The sequence below is a fragment of the Plasmodium coatneyi genome, chromosome 12 (genome assembly GCF_001680005.1).
Source record: "Plasmodium coatneyi strain Hackeri chromosome 12, complete sequence".
Lineage (NCBI taxonomy): Eukaryota > Apicomplexa > Aconoidasida > Haemosporida > Plasmodiidae > Plasmodium > Plasmodium coatneyi.
The window spans coordinates 974,998-998,216 of NC_033567.1; the positions used below are offsets into that span (position 1 = coordinate 974,998).

Below are 23,219 nucleotides of genomic sequence, written 5' to 3' on the forward strand. Positions count from 1 at the left end.
CGTACGCATTAACGCAAGCAGCCATTTTTCTGCCCCCTATGCGTATGCATTCCACACATTTTGAAAGAAGTATGAGCATTTTATTTTTACACATTTTTTATTTTTTTTTATTTTTCCATCCATTAGTGTACTGCAGCAATTCTTTCGAAAAATGTATCCGTAGAATTTTTTTTTTTTTTTTTCATGACATATACCCAACAGCACGTGTAACACTGTAGATAGCGGAACACGTACGCGTCGCCTGCAGTGAGCACAAATCGAACAGTGAACAGAGAACATCCGGTAACTTTCGCCTTTTAAAATGCCACAATGTGCCCCAACGGGTGTGCATGTCTGCATGTGTGTATGTCCGCACGTACGTATGCATGTATACTCACTGATACAAATGTACACACTTTCTAGCTTATGAAAACCAAGAGAGGAGACTGCACCTTTATTTTATTATTATTTTTTTTTTTTCTCCTCCCTTGCCACATCGCAAAGTTGTGCATTATTAAGTACAGGGGGGGAAAAAATGTGCAGCGGGTATACATGATTTTGTAAAAGGCCACTGCGGGCGGGTACGACAATTGTATGCGTACTTGCTGATTTACCGTGTGCACACGCAAATATGTACGCGTGAATGCACGTTCAGTTCTGCAGGTCTATACGATAAAGGGAGTTTTCACCCCATTGACGCAGCTACCGTGACGATCTACCGCATTAGCACTGCCTGCTTCACCCACCCGTAACTTTAAAATCATGAATTAATATAAAATGATAATTAAGGTCAACTCGGCTCAAACTTTGGAGGTAAGACTGCAACAGAAAAAAGGGAAGATCATCCCCCCCCGGGGTGTTCCCCATTTCTTTTGCACACGTGTAAGTAAACGCGCAAGTGGATATTTCCCACGTGACTTCACATCCAACGTTTTTCCTTCGACGCAAAATGGGATGTCTTTTTCGGGAAAAAGGACAGGAAGAAAGAACTGCCTGGGGGGGCACCTCTGCACATGGCTACATGCGTACTCACCTACATGTGAACCCGTGTCAATGCACCAACTAAAGTACATTCACTTTCTTCCTTTCCCCAGAATGAAAATTCCAAGCAGGTTCAAAATGGAAATGTGTGCAAAAATGAAAAAAGTGTAAGAATATACGCCGATGGTTAGAAAAAAAAAACAGCAGTAAAGTGAATCACATTGTTCCAGAGTGATAGCGTTATAGCATCACCCGGGATGGTGTGATATTGACAGGGTCAGGCCAACGAAGTGGGCTCCCCCACCCCCTACTCTGAGCTAAGCAGCCTGAAGGGGGGATCCCAAAATTCTAAATCCTAAACTTGAATCGTAAATCTGAAAACTAAACGATAAATTCAAACACGAAACCGAATTAACCCCTCCTTTTCTCTTAGGAATATACGACCTCCTGCACTTAGGCCACATGCGGCAGTTAAAGCAAGCCAAGCAAATGGAAAAGGATGTAACGCTCATCGTAGGGGTTTGCAGTGATATAGACACGAGAAAATTTAAGGGACAAATTGTGCAAACGTTAGAAGAGAGAACGGAGACCCTGAAACATATTCGGTGGGTCGATGAAATAGTATCTCCTTGCCCGTGGGTGATAACTCCCGAATTTATGGAAGAGCATAAAATTGACTTTGTCGCTCATGATGATATTCCTTATGCCAACAATCAAAAAAAGAAAAAAAAAAAAAAAAGGTAAATCGAACAGTATTGAAGAGCCTAATGATGATTTATACGCTTGGTTAAAAAGGGCAGGGAAGTTTAGAGCTACGAAACGGACAGAAGGAGTATCCACCACAGATTTGATTGTAAGAATTTTAAAAAATTATGAAGATTATATTGAACGGTCTTTACAAAGAGGTATTCACCCAAACGAACTCAACATTGGCGTCACAAAGGCACAATCCATTAAAATGAAAAAAAATCTAATCAGGTGGGGAGAAAAAGTTACAGATGAATTGACTAAAGTCACCCTCACCGATAAGCCGCTTGGCACGGATTTCGACCAGGGAATAGACATAATAAGAGACAAGGTGCATGGATTATTCAAACTGTGGAGACAACATTCGAAAAAACTTCTAAAAGATTTTGCAAAATCATTTGATCCCATGTTTATAATTATCCGAAAGAAGAGTAAAAAGGACAACCTCTCGGCCATGTACTTATCCGACTCGAACTTTTTCTTAAGAACTGTGAAGGAGGATTTAAGAAAAAGAAAAAGTTTAAGTAACACTATAAACAACATAGATGAATATTACTACTCAGCTGATGAGGATGATGACAGTAGCAGGGTGACCAAACTTTTTGGTGTAATTAGCAAAGTTGCTAATGAGTCTTATAATAACGATATGGATAATTATGAAACGTGCTTTGAGTTGGAGGCTTGTTTGAAGGAACGGCGCAGGTGGGGAGGCCCCATCGGGAACAGCGCCAAAAGTAAACATACAAACAATGACAACGAAAAATTGGGCCCAGACGAACTGCTATCACTTTCCAGTGAAGGGCAAACGAAAAACGGCCCTCAATCGAGTCATTATAATGGAAGCCAAAATGAACAGTTAATAAAAGCGAGCAATGTAAACAGAAAGAGTGATTGCGATTTGTACAATAAGACGACCTACCATGATATAATTGATGAAGAGGATCTCCCTATGGGGGCAAGGACCAACAAGTGCATACTGGAAAAAAATTCCAACGAGATGAGTTCCTGCAGAGAACACAAAAGTAGCAGTTTCGATAAGGACGAATATAACAGCTGCTCAGATTATCCCTATGGGGATGGGAAGTGTAGTAACATGAAAATAAAAAGGAGGAATAATTGCACTAAGAATAAATTATCAAATGTGGGAAAAATGGAAGATTCTGCAGAGGAAAGTCATTTTACCTGTAGCGAAGGAGGTAGTAGCCGCAGTGACAGCAGTAGTTATAGCAGCGCCTGTGGTGGAATGGGTCATACGCCAGAAAGCAGTGACGCATCGGAGTGTCCCAAAAGGGAGGACAAACAGGGTGATGACGCACAGGGGGTGAACAAATCGAGTCAGGGAAAAACAGGCGAAACTGACCAAGTGAACAATGTGCCTAAGGGCACCCCAAAGGAAAAGAAAAAAATTGTAATTTATGCAGACGGAGTGTACGACATGCTCCACTTGGGGCATATGAAGCAACTGGAGCAAGCGAAGAAGATGTTCGAAAATACAGTCCTCATAGTAGGTGTGACTGGTGACAATGAGACGAAACTTTTCAAAGGACAGATTGTGCAAACATTGGAAGAAAGAACCGAAACGTTGAGGCATGTCAGATGGGTTGATAAAATTGTATCTCCGTGTCCGTGGGTGATAACTCCCGAATTTATGGAAGAGCATAAAATTGACTTTGTCGCGCATGATGATATTCCTTATGCTAATAATCAAAAAAAAAAAAAAAAAAAAAAAAGGTAAATCGAATAGTATTGAAGAGCCTAATAATGATGATATATATGCTTGGTTAAAAAGGGCTGGGAAGTTTAGAGCTACAAAACGGACAGAAGGAGTGTCCACAACTGATTTGATTGTAAGAATTTTAAAAAATTATGAAGATTATATTGAACGGTCTTTACAAAGGGGTATCCACCCGAATGAACTAAACATTGGCGTCACAAAAGCACAATCCATTAAAATGAAAAAAAATCTAATTAGGTGGGGAGAAAAAGTCACAGATGAATTGACTAAAGTCACCCTGACCGATAAACCACTTGGTACCGACTTCGATCAGGGAATAGAAAACCTCCAAATAAAATTTAAAGAATTATTTAAAATATGGAAAAATGCATCTAACAAATTAATCAATGATTTTACAAGCAAACTTGACACAACGTCGTATTTGTCTTCCCTCCAAAACTTCGTCGACAATGAGTACGATTTTTACGACTCTGCTAGCAGCGTCTGCGAAGAAGAAACCAATAGTTGAGGAGAAGGGGGGAGAGAGGAAACTCGTTTGCAAAATCGACCCGTTCGATAACATATTTGGATGTTCCCACCTTTCCGCATATGCTGTCCCTTTATTTATAATAGTTTGAGCGGCTTTCAATTTTTTTTTTTTTTTTTTTTTTAACGATTAGTTTATTTTCGTGTCATATTTAATCCCCTTGGATAGCCCGTCGCCGCGGCAACACACTGCCAATTTGATGTTTGCCTTTTATTTTTATGTGTATAATTAGACCCCTCTCCTTTTTAAGCAAATAATACAAATCAGCATTGTGCATGTGTGTGTGCCCCCTTTTGTAGGCATAGCAGTGTACATATTTGCGCCATTCGAGCTGCTATACATTTGCGATGTTGTGCCATCCAATGCAACTTTATGCCGCCCAGTGTTTCACTATACCATCCAGTGTCACACTATTCCACCCCATCGTATGTATGCCCATTTTTGTGCCTTTTTTTTTTTTTTTTTTTTTTAAATCCCTTATAAAGAAAGCAAAATTAATCAATCCCATAAAACAAACCCGTGTTTACATATCATTTGACTCCTTCCAAAAAATCATTAAAATGACGAACCTATGATATATGTGCATCCGCATCGTGTGTGCAAGTATATGCACTTTTTTTTTTTTTTTTTCCAACCCGCGCAACATAAATTGCAGAGTATTTAAATCTTTTAAATGTGCCCCCCGAAAAATGACAAGCTGAGGAGAATTCTCTGTTCACTTGTGGGACACGGGGGGGGGATTTGCAGAGCTATCCTCTGCTTTTTCATTTTAGTGAACAGAAGGGCGGTGTAGAAATAGGGGGAGCCCCACGTTGGGGGAGTTGCTCTTTAACTTTTCCTCTTCCGCGAATGCAATTTTTTTTTTGGCACTGCTGTTTGGGCAATTCACGGTGGGGGGGTGTATATACATGCGAAAGATCTTGTCTATTTCTACTTCTCGCTCTCCCTTTTCATGCCGAGTTGTACACTAATTCGTGCAGACGCATGGATAAGTTTCGAAGGGGCAGCATAAACTCAGGTGTTGTTCTTTTCCACTTTGTACAGGTACACACTTCATCCAGCTGACGCGTGTCACAAAAAAGAAATTTCACTTTCACCGATTGCTGTTTATACACATGAAAAATGTCCACCCCTGTTCGAGTGGGCATAACAGCACGGGGCCCTTCTGACCCATTTGTCAATTTTGTTTCGTCCAAACCTTGAGAATTTTCTTCCTTAGCAACTTGGCGATTTGCTACTTAACACCTCGACGGTTTGCCTCTTTAATAGCTTCACAATTTGCTCCGTTGTCATTCTCCTTTTCCAGTGTCTGTACATTGTGGGCGCAAAATGAAAGCCGTAGCGGTGATCACTGTAATCGCTTTGTTCTTCAGACAGAGCACTAAGGTGTCCGCCTTGAGAAATGTCAAGGGGGAATTAACTTGGTTAACCACTACCCCCGATGAACGGATCTTAACTAACAAGATAGAAAATTACAAGAATGAGGTGGAAGCCCAGGTAGGGAAAACGCAGTGAGTCTCTACCCCGTGGTGTATACCCACTGAGGTTTACTTAAACAAGTTTTTGCTCTCTTTCCCATTGATATAACTACCTCAAAAAAAGTAATTGTGTGGTCCCCTCCAAACAGGTCCTGCATTTGAAGCAAAATGACAAGCTCACGAATGAGGTGGATTATCAGCTAAACGAACTGATTGACGTGATGCGTCTCGTGGGAGATACTCAAGAACAGCAAAAACGGGAACTGCACAACCTATCCACCTCATTGGAAGTAACGAAAGATGCATTGTTGAAAATGTTAAGTGAATACGAAAACAGAATCGACCAGTTGGAGTACATCATTATGGACACCAAAAAATATGACCCATATAAGGAAAGGTTTAATTATCCTATTTCCAAGTATTGGCTCCAAGTGGACTTGCTTAACGTTAAGTCCCTATGGAAGTATCAGAAAAGGAAACATTTCACTTCAATCGTACAGCCCATCGAAATGACAAACATTAAGTACCCTTCATCAATTCTGCTGCTAAGACATCACATAATTGTTGAGGGGTTCATTAATGTAGAGGTGCTCCAAAAGGCTTCCTCCCTCGAACCAAAAATAAATCAGTCCGCCTCTGGTATCGTTTTCGATTTTGTAGATTCTCACAATTTTAGGTTCGTCCAGTTATCCTTTTTGAATGACCAGGCTATTATCTCCGTGGAAGAGGTGAGCAGCTCCCTGCACAGCAAGTAAGTGCCACTCACGAGTAGGAATTGTTTATGGGGCATGGAACTGTTTGGCCCCCCTTTTGTGAGGAGTCCATTCTCCCTTCTATATATTCACATTAACCGTTTGGTAAATTCTTTCCTTTTTTCTGCATTGCGGCATCTTTGAAGAATAATTTCTAAGGGAGTCGAGGCCATCCGTAAGGACTTCAATACCCTGACGTGCGAATTTGTATCCACCCAAATGAACGTCTTCTTAAACTACAAAAAGGTTATCGAGGTGGATTTCGCCGATAGAGGGATAAGCAGCAAAGGTGGGAACCGGTCGGTGGGTCTCTTCACCAAAAGCGGGACGGCAGAATTTAGAAACTTCCTCACGGGAACCCTCCAGTTCGAACATCTCCTAAACCATGCCCTGGTAATCCCAGACAAGAAAGACATCTCCACAGGATCAGTAACAAATTCTTACCGCTTCTCCAAAAGGGAGAGTAAAGATGACCTCAGCGTGTACACCATACCTTATAGCAGTAAAGACTACTACGACAACAAGGAGGATGAAATAACCTATGACGTTTATCCTACCCCAGAATCGAATTCGCATTATGATGTAAACAGGTCGGGACATGCTAAGCAGATCATCACGCCTGGTGCTTCCCCCAACGAAGTGACGTACAACTCATGTGAAGAATACAAAGGAAAAAATTTTAGCCTAACCGACTGGATAAGCGATAGTACAGACGCATCAAACAACTGGAAGTTGATATCCCAGTTTGGTATTCAAAGAATAATATTTCGCAACAACTACAAATCTGCACTGATCAACTCGGCACTCATTTATAGAAGGAACTTTTGCAACTCGATCAGTATATCCTCCTACATTAAAGTAGAAAACGACACAGAAGCCGGACTCCTCTTCAGATATGACAACAGGGATAACATGTACACATTAACAATTTCAAGTACAAATAGGGAAGTTATTTTGAAGAGAAAAAAAAATAATATCGAATCTGTCATAAAAAGTGTCTACGTAAAAAGCATCAATTCGTTTCAAAGGCATCATTTGCTGGTCCGGGACACGGGAGAACGAGGCCACCTCAGTGTATCCCTCGATGGGGTCAAATTGTTTTCCCTACGCGGGGAGAATTATTTCAACTCTGGCAGAGTTGGCTTCTTTGTTGAGCACGGCCACGCCGCGTTCGACACGTTCATAGTTGAGCAGATCAGTGATGACATGGAGAAAAATCACTCCAATTTTGAATAAGTAAATTTAAAAAAAGGAAAGGGGGGGGCATCCCAACACACTGGGTAGATTCTACTCACCCGTCATTCCTCCCACTAGCAGGCACGGGCGTGTCGTTCCCAATTCTGTGATTAACACGTATATTACACGGATACGGAGTGGGAGGTGCTTGTTTTGTTCCCATTTGGGGGGTGACTTCATCTTCATCCATTCCTTTGTCCATTTGTTGAGATTAACTCTCCCCACTTTGCATCTTCACTGACTGTTTCCATTTTGGCCTCCCTTTGGGATCTTCATCCCCATTTACCCCCCTCCTATTAATTCATAACTCCGTCGTAACTGGAATGGGCACAAGGGTTTTCCCCAAATCGTCTTCCCCACTTGCTCCCTTTTCCTCATTAGCCTTTTTAACAAAATGAAATATGCCTAGTGCGAATTTGACCAAGTAGAACATCAGGGAAAGCACCAACTTTATGGCCTGCAAACAAGGGAAGGATCATCATTCATTATTTTGTTGCTCTGCGTTCGGGGTTGTTACGCCACGTCCATCGTGGTAAACGCTCGGACGACCGCCGTCTATGTGAGCGTGTCACTCTTGTTACCGTTATGAGGGCCCAGATCACGCCCAGTCTGCGCAAGATAATATAGCAACACACACTCAGAAAGAAGAAAAAGGAATACCAAACATATCTTGTGTCGTTTTGTGCCCTAACAAAGGGGGTGAATGTGATGCAAAGACAACGTGAAAAATGCGTCTACTGGATGGGGGAACAAATTGACATGTGCTGGTATATTCGCCCAACGTGGAATTTATCCATGTGGCATTAAAAAATAATTGTTACTTTTTTTTTAAAGAAAATAACAACTCAGTGCTGGATTTTATCTTCGACTCGAACACTGCCAAGGAGGGGTGGTAGGAAAAAAAAAAAAAAAAGAGACCACATGTGTAACGTTGTTTCAGCACCACGTGCATAAGTGTAACACCCCTTCGCACCTTTATCACAAATGTGAACCTTTGTATGCACTTTTCTTTTTCCCCCCCTGTCCTATCATTACTGTTAAATATTTGATCCTGCTTCCTCAATTTATGGGACGATTCGAGTAACTCTGACCTGACATTTTTCATTCTGTTAATTTCTTCAATCATCATTTGCTTTGTGTCTTTTAAATTTGCATCCGTTTGTTTTTTTTCTGGTGACTCTGAGAACGCCCCATGGTCGTCACTATAAGGGTGGAGGTGTGGGGGATAAATGAGGCAAGAAAACTCCTTTTGCAGTTACATACAGTTGGATACGTACCATATGAGACACATGCTCATGGTAAGATCGAGTGGGAGGTGATTCATCCCTACGAAGAGATATGCACTGTACCTTTTACGCTTGGTTAGAAATTCATTCATGCATAGGCGGTGGTAGTCCTTCCCTTTCTTGTTCCACCAGATGCTCAGCTTACTCTTGTACCTTGGGGAAGAGGGGGTGCGCATTATACACAAATTGGGTAAGCATGGAGGAGTTAACCGATACATACGGCCCTTTCACAAAATAAAGGAAATAATTGCATCACTTCGACTTACCTTTCTACATTCCCCTGGTGGTACTCGAACTGCTGCTTGATCTCCTCCACGTCCTCATCGGACACCTCAGCGCAGAGGATCTTGTCCTTGCATTCCGCAGCTAGGCTGGAGTAGTGGACAATTCTCTTCGCGACTTTTCCTCGGAACTGCAAACAATATGGGGGAAGCACGAATATAGCGTGGTGTATATGTACGCAGGGGAAGTGCAGACGGTGGTAGTCCACACGTAGGTGAAGTACAATGCTCCGCTGCGGTGTTCCAAAATTGGGCACTACCCCATTCGGTTAAAATATCCGGACGGCACCAACGAACGAAACGCGCTTAGGTTACCCCCCCACAACCAACTGCGCTAAACCAGCACAGAGTGACATGCACTGAGGACGTACCAACAAAAAGGAGTCATGGCTATTCAGGTCATCATCTTCCGATAAAAATAAATTCTTCAGACTATCGTCAATTAATTTCATGTGATTTATCATGGAGCTGATTTTGCCCAAGGTTTCTACATTTTCGTTTTTCTTCCCCAAGTTTGGTAAAAAAGGTTTTTTCATTTTTTCCTATTCGTAAAGGAATACTAAATAAAGGGGTGGAAGGTGGGGACAGCGCAAGGAAGTACTACCTATACTATGGCCAGTACGACTTCGTATGCGGCTTTACCCAGCAGCAAAATTGCTTTTCCCCATTTTTGCTGCCTATTTGTAATTTATTACGAAATGTTCGGCTGGTCACTGGCCGCATGCCCATAAGGCGCATGTTGTCATCTGTGAATTCATACAATTATACAATTCAGTGTGGTCACTTAAAAGTGCTATTAGAGGGAGAACGTTGTTACGTTCATATGTCGTGCGGGGAACAAATTCGGTGAAACGGTTTGCAGACGCACTGTTCGGGCTTGCCTCTTTTTATCGCGGCATGTGCATTGTTCTTTTGGCGCAACTAATTTTGCTCGCCGGGAAACGGTGTTCTGCAGGGTTGCCTGCTTCTCCCCCTTTTTTTAATCAACGTTTAAATGTAAAGAAGCCTTTTACCGTTGAGTGGGTTTGAAAAAGGCGGTTTACCCCTATCAAAAAAAAAAAAAAAAGGAATAGCTCCATTACATTCCCTGGAGCGTTGATCCTGGGGGACACTTCTGCTTGACCACTACAAAACAGATCTGCCCTATGGTACACACAACAAATTGGCCTATTCAACAATTCACGTTCATCATTTAAAAAAAATTTCGGATCGGTTAAAATGAGTTCAGTAAAGGGGGTTACAAAAACGATAAGGGGGAAACGCAAAACGTTTGCGCTTTGAGAGGTGCCACACCACAGGTAGTAGCAATCCTACTGGTGATGCCTCGAAAAGGTATCATCCGCACGGACCTACATGTGGTGGGTGCTCCTTTATGGGACATCAACATTTTTTTTAGCCACTCTGATCTATACCCATGGTCAATCTTAAAATGGAGAGGGGAGTTCAAATTGACGCGCAGATAAGGCCTAACTATGTAGTGACTTTCTCCCCGTGATGACACAAAAAAAAAAAAAAAAAAGAGGAAAAAAAAAAAAAAAACGGCTACAAAAGAACAAGGAATAACGAACACGTGGCAAATAACAAGGGGGGTATATTACAGTGGGTGCTATGCAAATTCTTCACTGGGAAACTTCCTCCGTTGTTGGTTCTTTTCACATGGGTTAGGCAAGCCCCGTGGGTACGTACCATCCCCGCACAAACAAAAACTGACACTACTAGTTATGCGTGTCAATGTGCAGTAGGTCAGCTGGGCCAGGCACGCCGGTCTCGACCCCCTCTTCTGGTTTATTACTCGGCTCCACCAAATTGACTGCTTCTTGCACCTGTTCCCCCTTGTCCATGTTTTGCCCCTCCTGGGGAAGCTTCACTGGTGCCGCCGAGCTGGAGGCGCCCCGAGGCCCACTTGTGCTGGTTTCCCTTTTCTTGCTCTTAAAATTATAGTTATCAAAATTAAGCACATTTTCGAGGTAAAATAAAATCCGTTTCTGTGCGCATGCATATTTGCTTAAGCAGAAAATGTAATTGTCCCTATTGATCTGTGGGTTAACCAAATCTTCCAATTGAAAAAGCGCTCTGTTGTAACTTGCCTCCTCAGTGCTATGAACCGAATTGGTACTCTCATTCTTATTGTTAGGATTTCCATTGGTTATAATTTTCGATCCATTCAGTGTATTCTCCACCTTACCTTTAGAGGGACTCATCCGTGGGTAAGGTGATTCATCCTCATAGGGCTTTCTTTTCCCAGTTGATGCTTCATTCGTATTATTGTTGTTCTTTCCCCACAGGGAGCTACTTCCTACAAAATGTGCATCCCCTTTGTTACACATGGAATTGAAAAATTTTTTGTCTTCCTTTTGGTTATTATACTTTGTGGGGGAGTCCAGATAGTTATGACCTCCTTCTGCAGATACGCCGATGGTACCGTTTGCATATCTGTGCGATGCGGTTAACTCTTGTTCCCCTGGTTGGGAGGACAAAGCATTGATCTGGTCGTACGAAATGCTCGGAGCGACATTTTGGGGCTCTTTTTTTCTTTTCCTCCTTTTTTTTTCCTTTTTCATTTCTTCGTACTTCTCGAAGAGGATGCCTCCGTCGTCTCGGTTGCCCAATGGAGACGTCCCCATCCCTGCGGTGGCAATGCCTGCTACTGCAACGCCCGTGGTGTCCATCTGCGCTACGCCCCCGCCGTCACCCCCTGCCTGCTGTTCCCCATTCTTTTGATTGCTAAAAAAGTTGGAGTCCAAATTTTTAATGTCGCCACTTTTGATGCCCAACTTAATCGGTATATGTTTCTGCTTTCCGGAAATATAGTTGGAAAGGTCTTCCTCATAATTTTTTTTTAAATTTAGGGAGGCCTCCACGAAGTCATTAAAGGTGTACGCCAAGTCGCAGCAATTTATGTCCTCGTTATTCATGTCGTGGACGAACTTTCGGTCTATCCATATTCTGTTGCTTCTACCTCGCCTCTTAACCAGGACCACATTTTTGTATTCATTTCGATTTATTTTTATTACATTCATTTGTTCGCATAGCCCTTGGCTCTTTGCTCTTTTGTTGATTTTTCTACTCACAATGGAGTTGTTGTGGAGGTGGTGAGGGTGATGTGGGCGGTGCGAATGATGCCCGTGGTGTGCGCGATTAGCGTGGTGAGAGCGGCGTGCGTGATGACCCTTCACGTGCTGGCCGCTCTCATGATGACGTCCCCCCCGATGGTGGCTGCCCGCGTTGGCACCGCTGTACAGGCTCTTGTAATATTTGTCCTTCTTCAACTTTTTGTAAATTTTCTCCATTTTGTAATCCTTAAAGTAATTCCACATGGGGCAGACATACGTCTTGTCCTTTATTTCGTTTTTCCTCTGATCAAAAAGGATGGAGTTCAGCTGTAACAGGAGTAGTTTCTTCTCATCCCTTTGTTTCATTTTTCGTAATATTCTATCCAGTCGTCGAAAATCTTCTATAAGTTCCTGCATCTTTAGAATAATTTCGCTATTCTTCTTCTTATGCTTCCTCAGTGTCATTTTTTCTTTCACTCTCGATCTGAACACAGAATAGTGCGGCAAAATATTTTGTGAGTTGTTCCAAAACATTCGAAGCAGTGGTCTTCCCAGTCTTTTTCTTTTACTCTTCCAGAACGTATGGATATCCTTTACAACGTTACTTTTCAGATTTATTTTCAAATCGCCTGCAGCTTTTATTGCATCCTTCAAGTTTATTTCTTCTTTATTTTCTGAGTAACCTGTTAACTTTTCAAATTTATCGATTAGCTTACAGAAGTCTTCATCATTCACTTGGATGTTTATGGAGGCGTTAAGACTTTGGAGGAACAGTTCATCTTCTTTTAACAGGTCATAGTGGATAATAGATCCGTCTGTTAATTTTATCCCTGTCACTTGATCTTTGTAAAGTTCGTACCTAATGTAATGCGCGGGCTTCTCAAATGTTTTTAATTTACTTGTATACGTTTCATCATCTTCACATATTTTAAATCTTGGAATTACTATATTTTTTTTTTTTTTTTTTTCCGTCTTTTTTTCGCTACTTTCTAGTGCTGCTTTTAATTCGTTCACTTCTTCCTCCGTCGGATTGTCCTTCTTTATCAACTTCTTAATGTCTTCATTGGACTTTACGATCAGCAGCTTCTTGTTCAGCTGGATGGGTTTGTTCTTAGCATTTTTGTTTTGTGGGCTCGCCGTCGTTCCCTTTGTCATTGGTACTGGTTATGGAAAAATTAATGCACACTGCGAAGGTTTACGGAATATTTGCAACCGCTTCGTACAACGCGAATTCTTCCTTCACGTTGATGATCGTGGGGGGGGGCGGCCTCCCCCCCTTGGTTCTTCCAGTGTACACAAGTACTTATCTACCTGTGCTCTTATGTAGTGCCTCCAAGTATTATTTTACACACTTCCCAAATTAAACTTTGCCCTCCCCTTCTACGCACCAATGAGCAACCTCACCGAGCGGTAGACAAATTTGTTTGGATTTTTCACAAAGGGGAACGTGATTCCCATGTGTTTACTTGGGTCTGTCCTTGTTGCCACGCCGCTTGATCAGCGAACTCTGTTCCATGCGTGAGCACAGAATGTTGGTTACTTCGGGGCAAGACCCTTGTGGTGACATTCGCTTTGTGGCACCCCCTTTTATGTCTCAATAGGTTCCGCCTTGCAGCGATGCAGCGATGTAGCAATGTAGCGGTTGTTTACTCGATCAGGTAGCAAATCTGTAAATCGATTAATCGCCACGTGTCCGTGTCTTCTCCTCCCCGTGACAGCGCAACGGAGTGGCCCAAACCTACGTAGCGTTATCAAATGACGGATATTCCCCTATAAGGTGGGTCACTTTCCACTTTTAAGGAATTAAACAAAATGGGCTATTATGCAAGTATTCCCGCGGTGGGGAGCGAAATCAAAAATGTTCACTGTTAATGAATTATTTTATTTTATTATTATTTTTTTTCTTCATGTTTCTCCATATGGCCTATCGCAACAACTGCGACATGGGCCCACAGAGCGATGTGACAAACAAACCCTTCAACTGTTTGCATATATTATGTTGTACGTTGTATGCATGTATGCACATGCTGGGCGAAGCTTTTTACATTTCGCCCTGAGGTAGGGTTTGCCTTCCTCTGCCCATGCATGTATATAGTATGCGCGCTGCATATACGCAGTAAGGCAAGGCAAAAAAAAGCGGAAAAAAGGAACTTTCACAATTACTTCATCATTATATTCATCAGATTTTTTTCCCTAAATTTTGTGACCCCTTTCATCGTTGAGAAAAATGTTACTCAAGTTGAGGCTACCCCCATATGGCAACTTTCTCACTTTCGCGTTTTAGCGATTTTTTTCTGGTCAAGGCAAGTATCATTATAGGCGCTTAAAGTATGGGTGCGCTTGACGGCCACGCCTTATGCGACGCCTTACGCGTAGTTTTTTTTTGTACATATAAATATTAACAATTCCGGGGAAAGCTGTAACTCCCATTTTGGTATATTTTTTTCAATTATTAGAGAAAACACCTCATTGGGTAATTCCTTCACAAATGCTCTTCCAATTTGTTAAGCTCCTCCCATGCAAGCTGTTTTTTTTTTAACACTTGTTGTTCTAATCAAAGTGGCATTTTTTCTGCTTCACCGCCTCAAAAAATAGCTTCACTCCCAGTGCGTACAAATAATATATCGAATCTCACATACACATGTCCTTACATGTAACTATTCCCGAAAAAACACAACATTGTTTATGTTGAGAAGCAGTATGGAACCATTTCAGCAGCTTTTTTTTTCCATTTGTAAAGGCACTGATGAAAATGTTTTCGGCCCTTTGATATTGCACATGATACCCTTTTTGTGTACGTTGTTCTTCCTGCATAGCAGGTAACGCCGAGAGCACACACATGTAGGCTTGCATATGTGTACCTATCCCAGCGAAGGGAAGAAATGGGTGGCCCGCCAAATGCCTTTGCGTCATTTCAGACCGTTTCTACACGCACATATGTTGTAGGAGCGAAGTGTTCTCAGTTCCTAGAACGGACAAGTATATATACATGCATACCCATGTGCAAGTTTGTACCGCTGTAGGTAGAAACTCAAAATTGTCGTTCCTCCTTCGCGAAATATTAAAGCTAAGACAGCACTTTGGGTAGGCCTCCTTCCCGCAGCGTCTCTGCCACGTAGGCATTACAGACATTATGTTGTTTCGCTAATGTACCCATGAAGCGCACCATATGGGGTGAACAAAAAGAAACACCGACTTTTTTTTTTTTTTTTTTTCTTTTGGTAAATCTCTCAAAGTGTGCACCGCCGAATGGAACATATGCGGCAAAAAAAAGAAAAAAAAAAATATATATATATATATTATCCCGTATGTAAATGTCTACATGGATAACCCCCTCATAGTGCCTTTTAAAGAATATATACGCATAAATCGCAGAGGTGACGGTTGCACCCCTTTAAAAGGCAGTTCCACCTGGCTGTTACCACCGAGCTCTCTTGCAATACAACATTTGTGCAAAAATTGGAAAAGTAATCACCTTCCTAATGTAACAATGTGGGTGGTAACCTATCTGCATTTTGTACATGCCATTTTTATTAGCAAATGTAAAGGATCCCCCCAAATGTGTTCAGCAGGCGGGACATCCGAATGGAACTCTTGCTGGAATACTATACCGTGCTTACCTCTAAGGTGATGCGTGATTTTTTTTTGCAGAAGTGGGGGAGAAGAACCCACTTACGTATGTGCCTGTTAACGCTTTGTTGCACGGAAGCAATCGCACATATACCCATGCGTACGGATGTGCACAGGATTTAAAGGGCCAACCTAACGGCGAAACGTTAGTGGGAAAACGAACAGTACATCCAAAGGTTAGTTGCATAAATAGGGCAGGGGTGTTTACAAGAATACCTCATGTCCGCTTAGAAGCACCTGGTGTGGAGGGCTCCTTCTTTTCCTATTTTCTCATCCAGTGGAATGCCTCTTTTGTTCCTTCCCAACTTTTGTACTTATTGTAAGTATTCTCCCGTTTCGCATCTTGGCAACAAAATGGCCAACTAGTTTTATGGTTGTGCTGGGCACATTGCTATGCGGCACAATTAATTTTTTTTTTTTTTCCCCTAATACTTCTAACTATGGTTTGTATTTGTTCGCTACTCCATCCTTGCCATATTTTTCGGACCTCCATTTTTCACGTCCCCTTTTAACCAGCATGTTCGAATTGATGTCACTTCCACAGAGTAGTGCATGTCGCGCTGAAGTTGCGGTGGAAAAATGGTGCAGTGGCGAACAAAATGGTGTATATATAACCGAAAGAAAAGAAAAAAAAAAAAAAAAAAAAAGCGAAGGCACATAATTCGTTCCCCAAGGGGCAGTTGTTCGTAGGCCCACTTCATACCCGCGCGTCGTTCGAAAAAAAGAAAAGAACCATACATGAATAAAAGCATACACGTACAAGTACATTAGTGCATACGTTTTATTTAAATAGTAATGCGGTGGAATTACTCTCCCTATCAGGTCACTCGCATGTCACACGCGTAGCTGCAGGGATAGCCTGGTAAAAATGATCAGAGGGTAGAACTTTGGGCAAAGTCTAAATGAACAGCGCCAAGTGCGTCCCTAGTGTATACGCACATCGCACGTGCAGGTAACATAAATACATGTAGCCATGGAAAAGAAAGGGAGAAAGAAGAACCCAGATGACAAGGCTCCTGCTGGTAACAAGCGGGGGAGGAAGAAAAAGGATAGCATCTCGGAGGAGATTGATAAAATGGACGGAAATGATGAGGTGAAGGAGGCAGGTCAAGCTGGGGAGGCAAATCAGACAAATGCAACCAGTGTCACCACTTCCACGGAGGAGCGGCGCCTCATTCCGCGTGGCGCTGGCAGAGGGAGGGTGTGCCCTTACCTGCGTACCATCAACAGAAACCTACTCGACTTCGATTTCGAGAAATTGTGCAGCATCAGTATGTCCAACCTGCACGTATACGCATGCCTAGTCTGCGGAGTGTACTTCCAAGGAATAGGAAGAGGAACCTACGCATACACACACGCACTGGAAAAAAACCATTACGTCTTCATCAATTTGGAAACTTGCAAAACATGTTGCCTTCCAGAAAATTACGAAATAGAAGATGCATCTCTAAACGATATAAAATATTTTTTAAAACCAACGTATAGCATAGATCAAGTAGAATACATTTGTCGTAATTCCATTTTGGGGAAATCACTAGACGGCGCAGATTTTTTTCCTGGGTTTGTAGGATTGAACAATTTAAAACATACGGACTACTGCAATGTTATTATTCAGCTTGTGTGCAGCATCATTCCTTTGAGAAACTTTTTTTTAGTATACGAAAATAAGAAATATGTGAGCAAAAATATCGTTTCCTCTTTATCTGAACTGATTAAAAAGATTTTTAACCCAAGAAATTTCAAGGGGGTTGTTTCCCCACATGAGTTTCTACAAACGGTGGGTATTGAGTCCAAGAAGACCTTCAAAATTGGGTCTAAAAACGATCCGCTGGACTTCTTCCTCTGGCTAATTAGCAAAATACATAGGCATGAGGAGAGGGCGCTGCGCAAAAGCATTAAGGGTAGGGCGGGCAAGAAGAGGAAGATTAGTCAAGGAGGAGAAAACGCCAAAGGGGCAGATGGCTCATCGGGCGGACAAAATAAAGGGAAGGAAGAAGAAGGTGATGACGATGAGGAGGAAGAGGGAAAAATTCAACCGGGGCACCACCTCTCGCAGTTGAACGCTATGTTGTCCTCCTCCAGCGAGTCACACATGTCGGAAGAGGCCGTCCCCGGTATGGATTTACCAACGAAACGAAAAAAAAAAAAAAAAAAAAAAAAAATGGAAGTACGACAAGGTGAACATTATCGACTACTGCTTTGATGGGGAACTAATTATCAGAACGAAAAAAAAAAAAAAAAAAAAAAAAAGTTCGGAAGGGGATGAAAACACGAGCAGTACCCATAATGCAAAAAAGGGGGGAAAAAATGACGCATACAATGAACGGAATGCAAGAGAAGATGGGAAATTTTCTCACCACATGGATAATGAAGGAGGGGGAGAGGATGAGATAAGCAATTCGGACGAAGAAGACAATGAAGACTTGCCTGATGGGGAAGAATTGAACGAAGAAAAAAATTACGTAACGGAAAAAATTCCATTTCGTACTCTTTCCCTGAAGTTGCCCAATCCTCCCATTTTTAAAAGCACAACAGAAAGTAACATCATCCCGCAGGTATCCATTTTCGAGCTGTTAACAAAATTTGATGGAGAAACGGAGTCCTTCCTAAATGAAAAATCGGAGCCAAGCACTTTAATAATTTCCAAGTTACCCAAATATTTAATCTTCACCATTAAGAGATTTTCCAAAAATAATTTTTTTGTCGAAAAAAATGGCACCATTGTTAATTTTGTCATAAAAAACTTAGACATGAAAGATTATGTGCATGAGGATTATCTGGACAAGAATCCTGTGACCAAGTATAACTTAATTGCTAACATTTTTCACAGTGGCTCGGTTAACAGTGGCACTTACAAAATTCATGTGCTCAATCAGGCATCGAATGAGTGGTATGAGATGGAGGACCTGCACGTGATTACCGTTTTGCCTCAGCTGGTTCTCCTACCCGAGTCCTGTGTGCAGTTGTATCAGCGCCAGGATGTTCAGCTCAACGGGGAGGTCCCCTGAGGTTGCGGTGGTGTGTAGCGGCGTCCTCTCCCTGTTGCCCTTAACAGTATTTGTTTGACCGCCGCTTTTCTCCAACTGTTCTTATCATAACTTAGCTCTTCCCATTATAACCAACCCCATCGCACCTACTTCATGTACACATGTGTGCGGCGTAAAAAATGTGAGGAAATCCTCCCCCTCACGAGTATCAACCTTTTGTAAACGCATGTACTTGTTATTGGATTTCCCCACTTTCTCCTTCCGGAAGTTACGCTCTTAGGGGTTGACACGGCGCACAGGTCAACTTCGCCAATTTTTTTTTTTTTTTTTTACACGTTCCGGCGTTCATTTTGTTTCCGTTTTGTTTGCATTTCGTTCCCATTTTGTTACCATTATATTTTCATTTTTCGAACATTTTGTGTAGAAGGGATTGTAACGTGTAAGAAAAAAAAACTCTTGTCGACCCCTCGAACTGTGAAACGTAGCAGCCAAGGTGCTCCTTCCCAGGGTGTATATCCCCGGCGGGGAAAGCAACCAGCGCGTAAATATCTTATTGCCACGAAAGGATGCCCTATTTTCAATGTTCATTACACATTCCCCTCCGCCAAGGAGTGAATAAAATTACACACTGCATGCTGGGAACGCACAAGAATGTGAACAGTGCAAATTATAAAGCGCATTTTTTTTTTTTTTTTTTCTGGGGGGAGGCATATTAAAATGTGTACAAAAAAAAAATAAAAAAGGAAAATCATGTCTTCGGTAAGATTGCAAAATCGAAAAGGAAACATTAAATCGAGTAAACATCCTTTGCGGGTAATGACACGTTCATCCCAAGGGAAGCATCTTTAACTTTGAGTACACGGGATAGTCACTTTTTTTTTTTTTTTTTTTATCACTTTTTCTCTCATTTTCGCGTACCTCTTTTGCCCTCCGTTTACACATCCAATTTGCGCTATCGTTCCATTTTTGAACGACCGCCTCGCGGGTATATTTTTTACCCCAACCCCCTTTTTCATGTCACCTTAAAGCGTATTGAGCAACCCGGTTCGTTAGCACAACCTTTCATGTGGCATAAGGAAGAACGCGTCGAACAGGTGAAGTGTGTATTCCTTCGCCATTCCAAAGACAAAGGAAAATCCGCGCAGTTTTCCCCTTTTCCTCTTCACCCATTTAGCGCTTTAGCCTTTTCTGTGCACCTCGCGTGAATGAACGAAATTGCGCGAGGTGTATCCCCGGGTTGAGGCACGCATAAGGAGGGAACACACACACTTCTTCCACTCTGCCGCGCTGCCAAGGTGGATGCATAACCGATTAACTGCTTAACGGATTAACCGATTAACTGCTCAACCCTGCCGCGTATTTAATCGCACATTGCCGCAAAATGGGAACGCCACGACGCCGCCCGGGGCAGAACGCCAGCCCCTACGCGATGAGCTCCTCGAACATTTTCGGGACGAACAATGAAATCTTCGGAAGCAACTTCATGAACTCGCCCGTGTCCAGCAGGAGGACGAAAAACAGCAAGGGCAGCTTCCTCAACAGTATGATGAACGAATCCAAGTACCTAAACCAGAGCAACACCGGGTCGCAATTTCTTCGATACGGACACACACCTCTAGCGATCAGAAGAATAAAATGCGCCAGAGCCGACATAGGAGATGTTGGGAGGGAGGCCTTCATGGAAGACGTGGAATCAGGAAGACTTCCCCATTTTATCGATTCGAACTTGGAGCAAATAAAAGAATTGTTCAACCAGTTTTTCGACGAATTCAATATAACAAATTATAGCGACGTTCTGCAGTTCACAGATGAGGACAGAAGCATCACGGAATATATCCTCCTTCATAGGGAAAACTTGAAGGTGTACCTAGCATACTACGGATGGAAGATGATAAAGTTTATCGAGACGGGTAGACAGAACGAATGCAAACTGAACAACGAAGTGGAAGAAACGGATTCAGATGCGGTAAGGAATTTAGAACACATAAAGTCGTTTGAAGTTGATCTAACGCATATTTACTTCTTTAACAAAAAATTGTACAAACTTATTATTGAGTACCCTTCGGACTGCATTAGCGAAATTGACAAAATTATAAGTGCTAAGTATAACTCGCTCTTAGCATTGGTACTCGAGGGAGACACAAATTCAAACGCATCAGATAGGTATTCCCTTGCGAACGCGAAGCAGGATTACTGTAGAGTACGATTCTTCAACAAGAAACATAAGGATACGCCGAGAAAGTTAGGACCGAACCATATAGAAACATTAGTATGCATAAAAGGAGTCATTATTAGATGCTCTAATATCATCCCCGAAATGACCATGGCTGCTTTCAAATGTACTTCCAAAAAAAGAATAGGAGTTAATAATTACGAAAAGTGCAACGAAGAAGTGTATGAGCATGTCATCCAAGGGGAAGTACAAGAACCTCTAACCTGCACAAACTGCAATAATAAGAACACCTTCGAATTATGGCACAACAATTGCTGCTTTTCTTCAAAGCAGCTCATCAAATTGAGTGAAGTCACCGAACATTTGAAACAGGGAGAGACTCCTCAATCCATTTCTATATATGCATATGACGATTTGATAGATTATACCAAACCAGGAGATACCGTAGAATTGACAGGAATATTGAAAGCCTCTCCAGTGAGATTAAACCCCAGGTCGAGATGCTACAATAGTGTCCATAGAACCTACATAAACGTTATACACATTAGAAAGGAGAACAAACAGAAGATGAAACTAACTGAACAGAACGACACTGCATCAGTTATTTTAAAAAGAAATGACGATGGAACAGTGGAAGAAAATTTCGAAAAATTAAATGAACAAGGAAATCTACTCTTCACCACAGAAGTAATACAACAAATGCAGAAACTGAGTAAAGACCCTAATATATACCAACGGTTGGTTGATTCTATAGCTCCATCCATTTATGGAAGAGATGATATCAAGAAAGGTCTCCTTTGCCAACTTTTCGGTGGAAGCAAAACTACAGATAAATTTAAAAATAAGTATCGATCCGAAATTCATATATTACTATGTGGAGACCCCTCTACGGCCAAATCACAACTTTTACACTATGTTCATAAGCTATCCCCAAGAGGCATTTACACAAGTGGAAAAGGTAGCAGCAGTGTCGGTCTGACTGCCTTCATTTCGAAAGATTCAGAGACAAAGGAATATATCCTCGAATCTGGTGCAGTTGTTTTGTCCGATAAAGGAATTTGCTGTATTGACGAATTTGACAAAATGGATGACTCAGCTAGGGCAATCTTACATGAAGTTATGGAACAACAAACGGTCACCATTGCCAAAGCAGGAATCGTTGCAACTTTGAATGCTCGTACATCCGTTCTTGCATCTGCTAATCCGATTAACAGTAGGTATGATAAGAACAAAGCTGTTGTGGAAAATATCAATCTACCACCATCCCTTTTTTCAAGATTCGATTTGATCTACCTCGTTATAGATCAGGCAAATGAGGAAGAAGACACAAAGTTGGCCACCGTGTTGTGTAAAAACTTTTCCTACGGTGCGAAAAACGACTCTGACTCCGACACGGATGACGAATCAAATTCTGAAGGGGACCCCCAATCCGGTGATGAGTTAAAAGCTCCTTCAGAGTTTGGCGCTGGAAATGACGTAGATCCATATCAGAGGAGGAAGAAACGTATAGGAGAGAACCAAAGTGGTAAACCCACCAAGGCGAATAAAAAAAAATCCAAAAAGTACCTAATCGATTCGAACACCCTGGCGTTGTATATTGCCTACTGTCGCATAACGTGCAATCCAATTATTTCGCTAGAAAGTAAGAAGATTATAATTGATGAATATATAAAAATGAGATGCAAGGAAGGATCCAAGTCTCCAACGGCTAGTCCCAGACAATTGGAAGGACTTGTTCGACTCAGCCAAAGTTTAGCGAGAATGAAACTCAAAGATGTAGTCACTCCTGAGGAAGCTAGAGAAGCTGTACGACTCATGAACATTGCAACGTTTCAAAGTTTGATAGATCCTCTAAGTGGTAGAATCGATTTCGATCAAGTCAATCTTGGACAAACATCTCAACATAAGAAAAAGTCAGATCAGATAAAGGACATCATTATTGGTGCTCTCCTTATGAGAAACATGACAAAGGACGAATTGCTTTTACACTGTCACGAGACCGTTATGAATAATCGAGACTATTCTGCGGCTATGGATAGGAAGTCCTTCGAAGACGCTTTCAACGACCTCGAACGGTCCCAGGAGATCACACGGATGTGTTCTGGTCTGTACAAGAAGAAGTAAAGGGGGGGAAGCACTCCCTCCCGTACGGAGGTACATTGTGCGGATGCATCTGGAGGAATTCTTATCAGTGTATCAGGGTCGTTTGCGTGGGTGTTTTCCCTTTTAGCAAGCCGAGTAGCACGCTGAACAGAACCTCAGAGCAGCACCGCGGAACAGCACCGCCAGGTGTGTTTTCCGTTTTCCCCCTTTCATTTTTAAGTACCCCTTATTAACCGAGGAAGGAATCGAGTCTCTTTGAATCACTGCGAAGG

The 23,219-nt window shown here is 42.1% G+C and overlaps 6 protein-coding genes across 6 annotated transcripts; 4 read left to right on the plus strand and 2 right to left on the minus strand.

The window, feature by feature from the left end:
* Positions 1-1,073: 1,073 nt before the first annotated feature.
* Positions 1,074-3,950, plus strand: PCOAH_00038870 (Cholinephosphate cytidylyltransferase; the record flags this gene model as incomplete). The annotated part of the gene is made up of 3 exons (XM_020060678.1): positions 1,074-1,146; positions 1,394-3,337; positions 3,363-3,950. The coding sequence occupies 2 exons, from the start codon at positions 1,649-1,651 to the stop codon at positions 3,948-3,950; spliced, it is 2,277 nt and encodes a 758-aa protein (XP_019916743.1).
* A 1,347-nt stretch (positions 3,951-5,297) lies between these two features.
* PCOAH_00038880 (Uncharacterized protein) lies at positions 5,298-7,434 on the plus strand (the record flags this gene model as incomplete). Its single annotated transcript, XM_020060679.1, has 3 exons — positions 5,298-5,465; positions 5,596-6,197; positions 6,345-7,434. The coding sequence occupies 3 exons, from the start codon at positions 5,298-5,300 to the stop codon at positions 7,432-7,434; spliced, it is 1,860 nt and encodes a 619-aa protein (XP_019916826.1).
* A 301-nt stretch (positions 7,435-7,735) lies between these two features.
* Positions 7,736-9,537, minus strand: PCOAH_00038890 (Uncharacterized protein; the record flags this gene model as incomplete). Its single annotated transcript, XM_020060680.1, has 7 exons — positions 7,736-7,891; positions 8,016-8,121; positions 8,256-8,310; positions 8,470-8,636; positions 8,784-8,873; positions 8,987-9,132; positions 9,373-9,537. 7 exons carry the CDS (start codon positions 9,535-9,537, stop codon positions 7,736-7,738), a joined length of 885 nt encoding a protein of 294 aa, XP_019916752.1.
* Positions 9,538-10,716: 1,179 nt separating this feature from the next.
* PCOAH_00038900 (Uncharacterized protein) lies at positions 10,717-13,209 on the minus strand (the record flags this gene model as incomplete). The annotated part of the gene is made up of 1 exon (XM_020060681.1): positions 10,717-13,209. One exon carries the CDS (start codon positions 13,207-13,209, stop codon positions 10,717-10,719), a length of 2,493 nt encoding a protein of 830 aa, XP_019916906.1.
* A 3,448-nt stretch (positions 13,210-16,657) lies between these two features.
* PCOAH_00038910 (Ubiquitin Carboxyl-terminal Hydrolase-like zinc finger protein) lies at positions 16,658-18,692 on the plus strand (the record flags this gene model as incomplete). Its single annotated transcript, XM_020060682.1, has 2 exons — positions 16,658-17,791; positions 17,853-18,692. 2 exons carry the CDS (start codon positions 16,658-16,660, stop codon positions 18,690-18,692), a joined length of 1,974 nt encoding a protein of 657 aa, XP_019916154.1.
* Positions 18,693-20,052: 1,360 nt separating this feature from the next.
* On the plus strand, positions 20,053-22,968 carry PCOAH_00038920 (DNA helicase; the record flags this gene model as incomplete). The annotated part of the gene is made up of 1 exon (XM_020060683.1): positions 20,053-22,968. The coding sequence occupies one exon, from the start codon at positions 20,053-20,055 to the stop codon at positions 22,966-22,968; it is 2,916 nt and encodes a 971-aa protein (XP_019916314.1).
* Between the last annotated feature and the right edge of the window lie 251 nt (positions 22,969-23,219).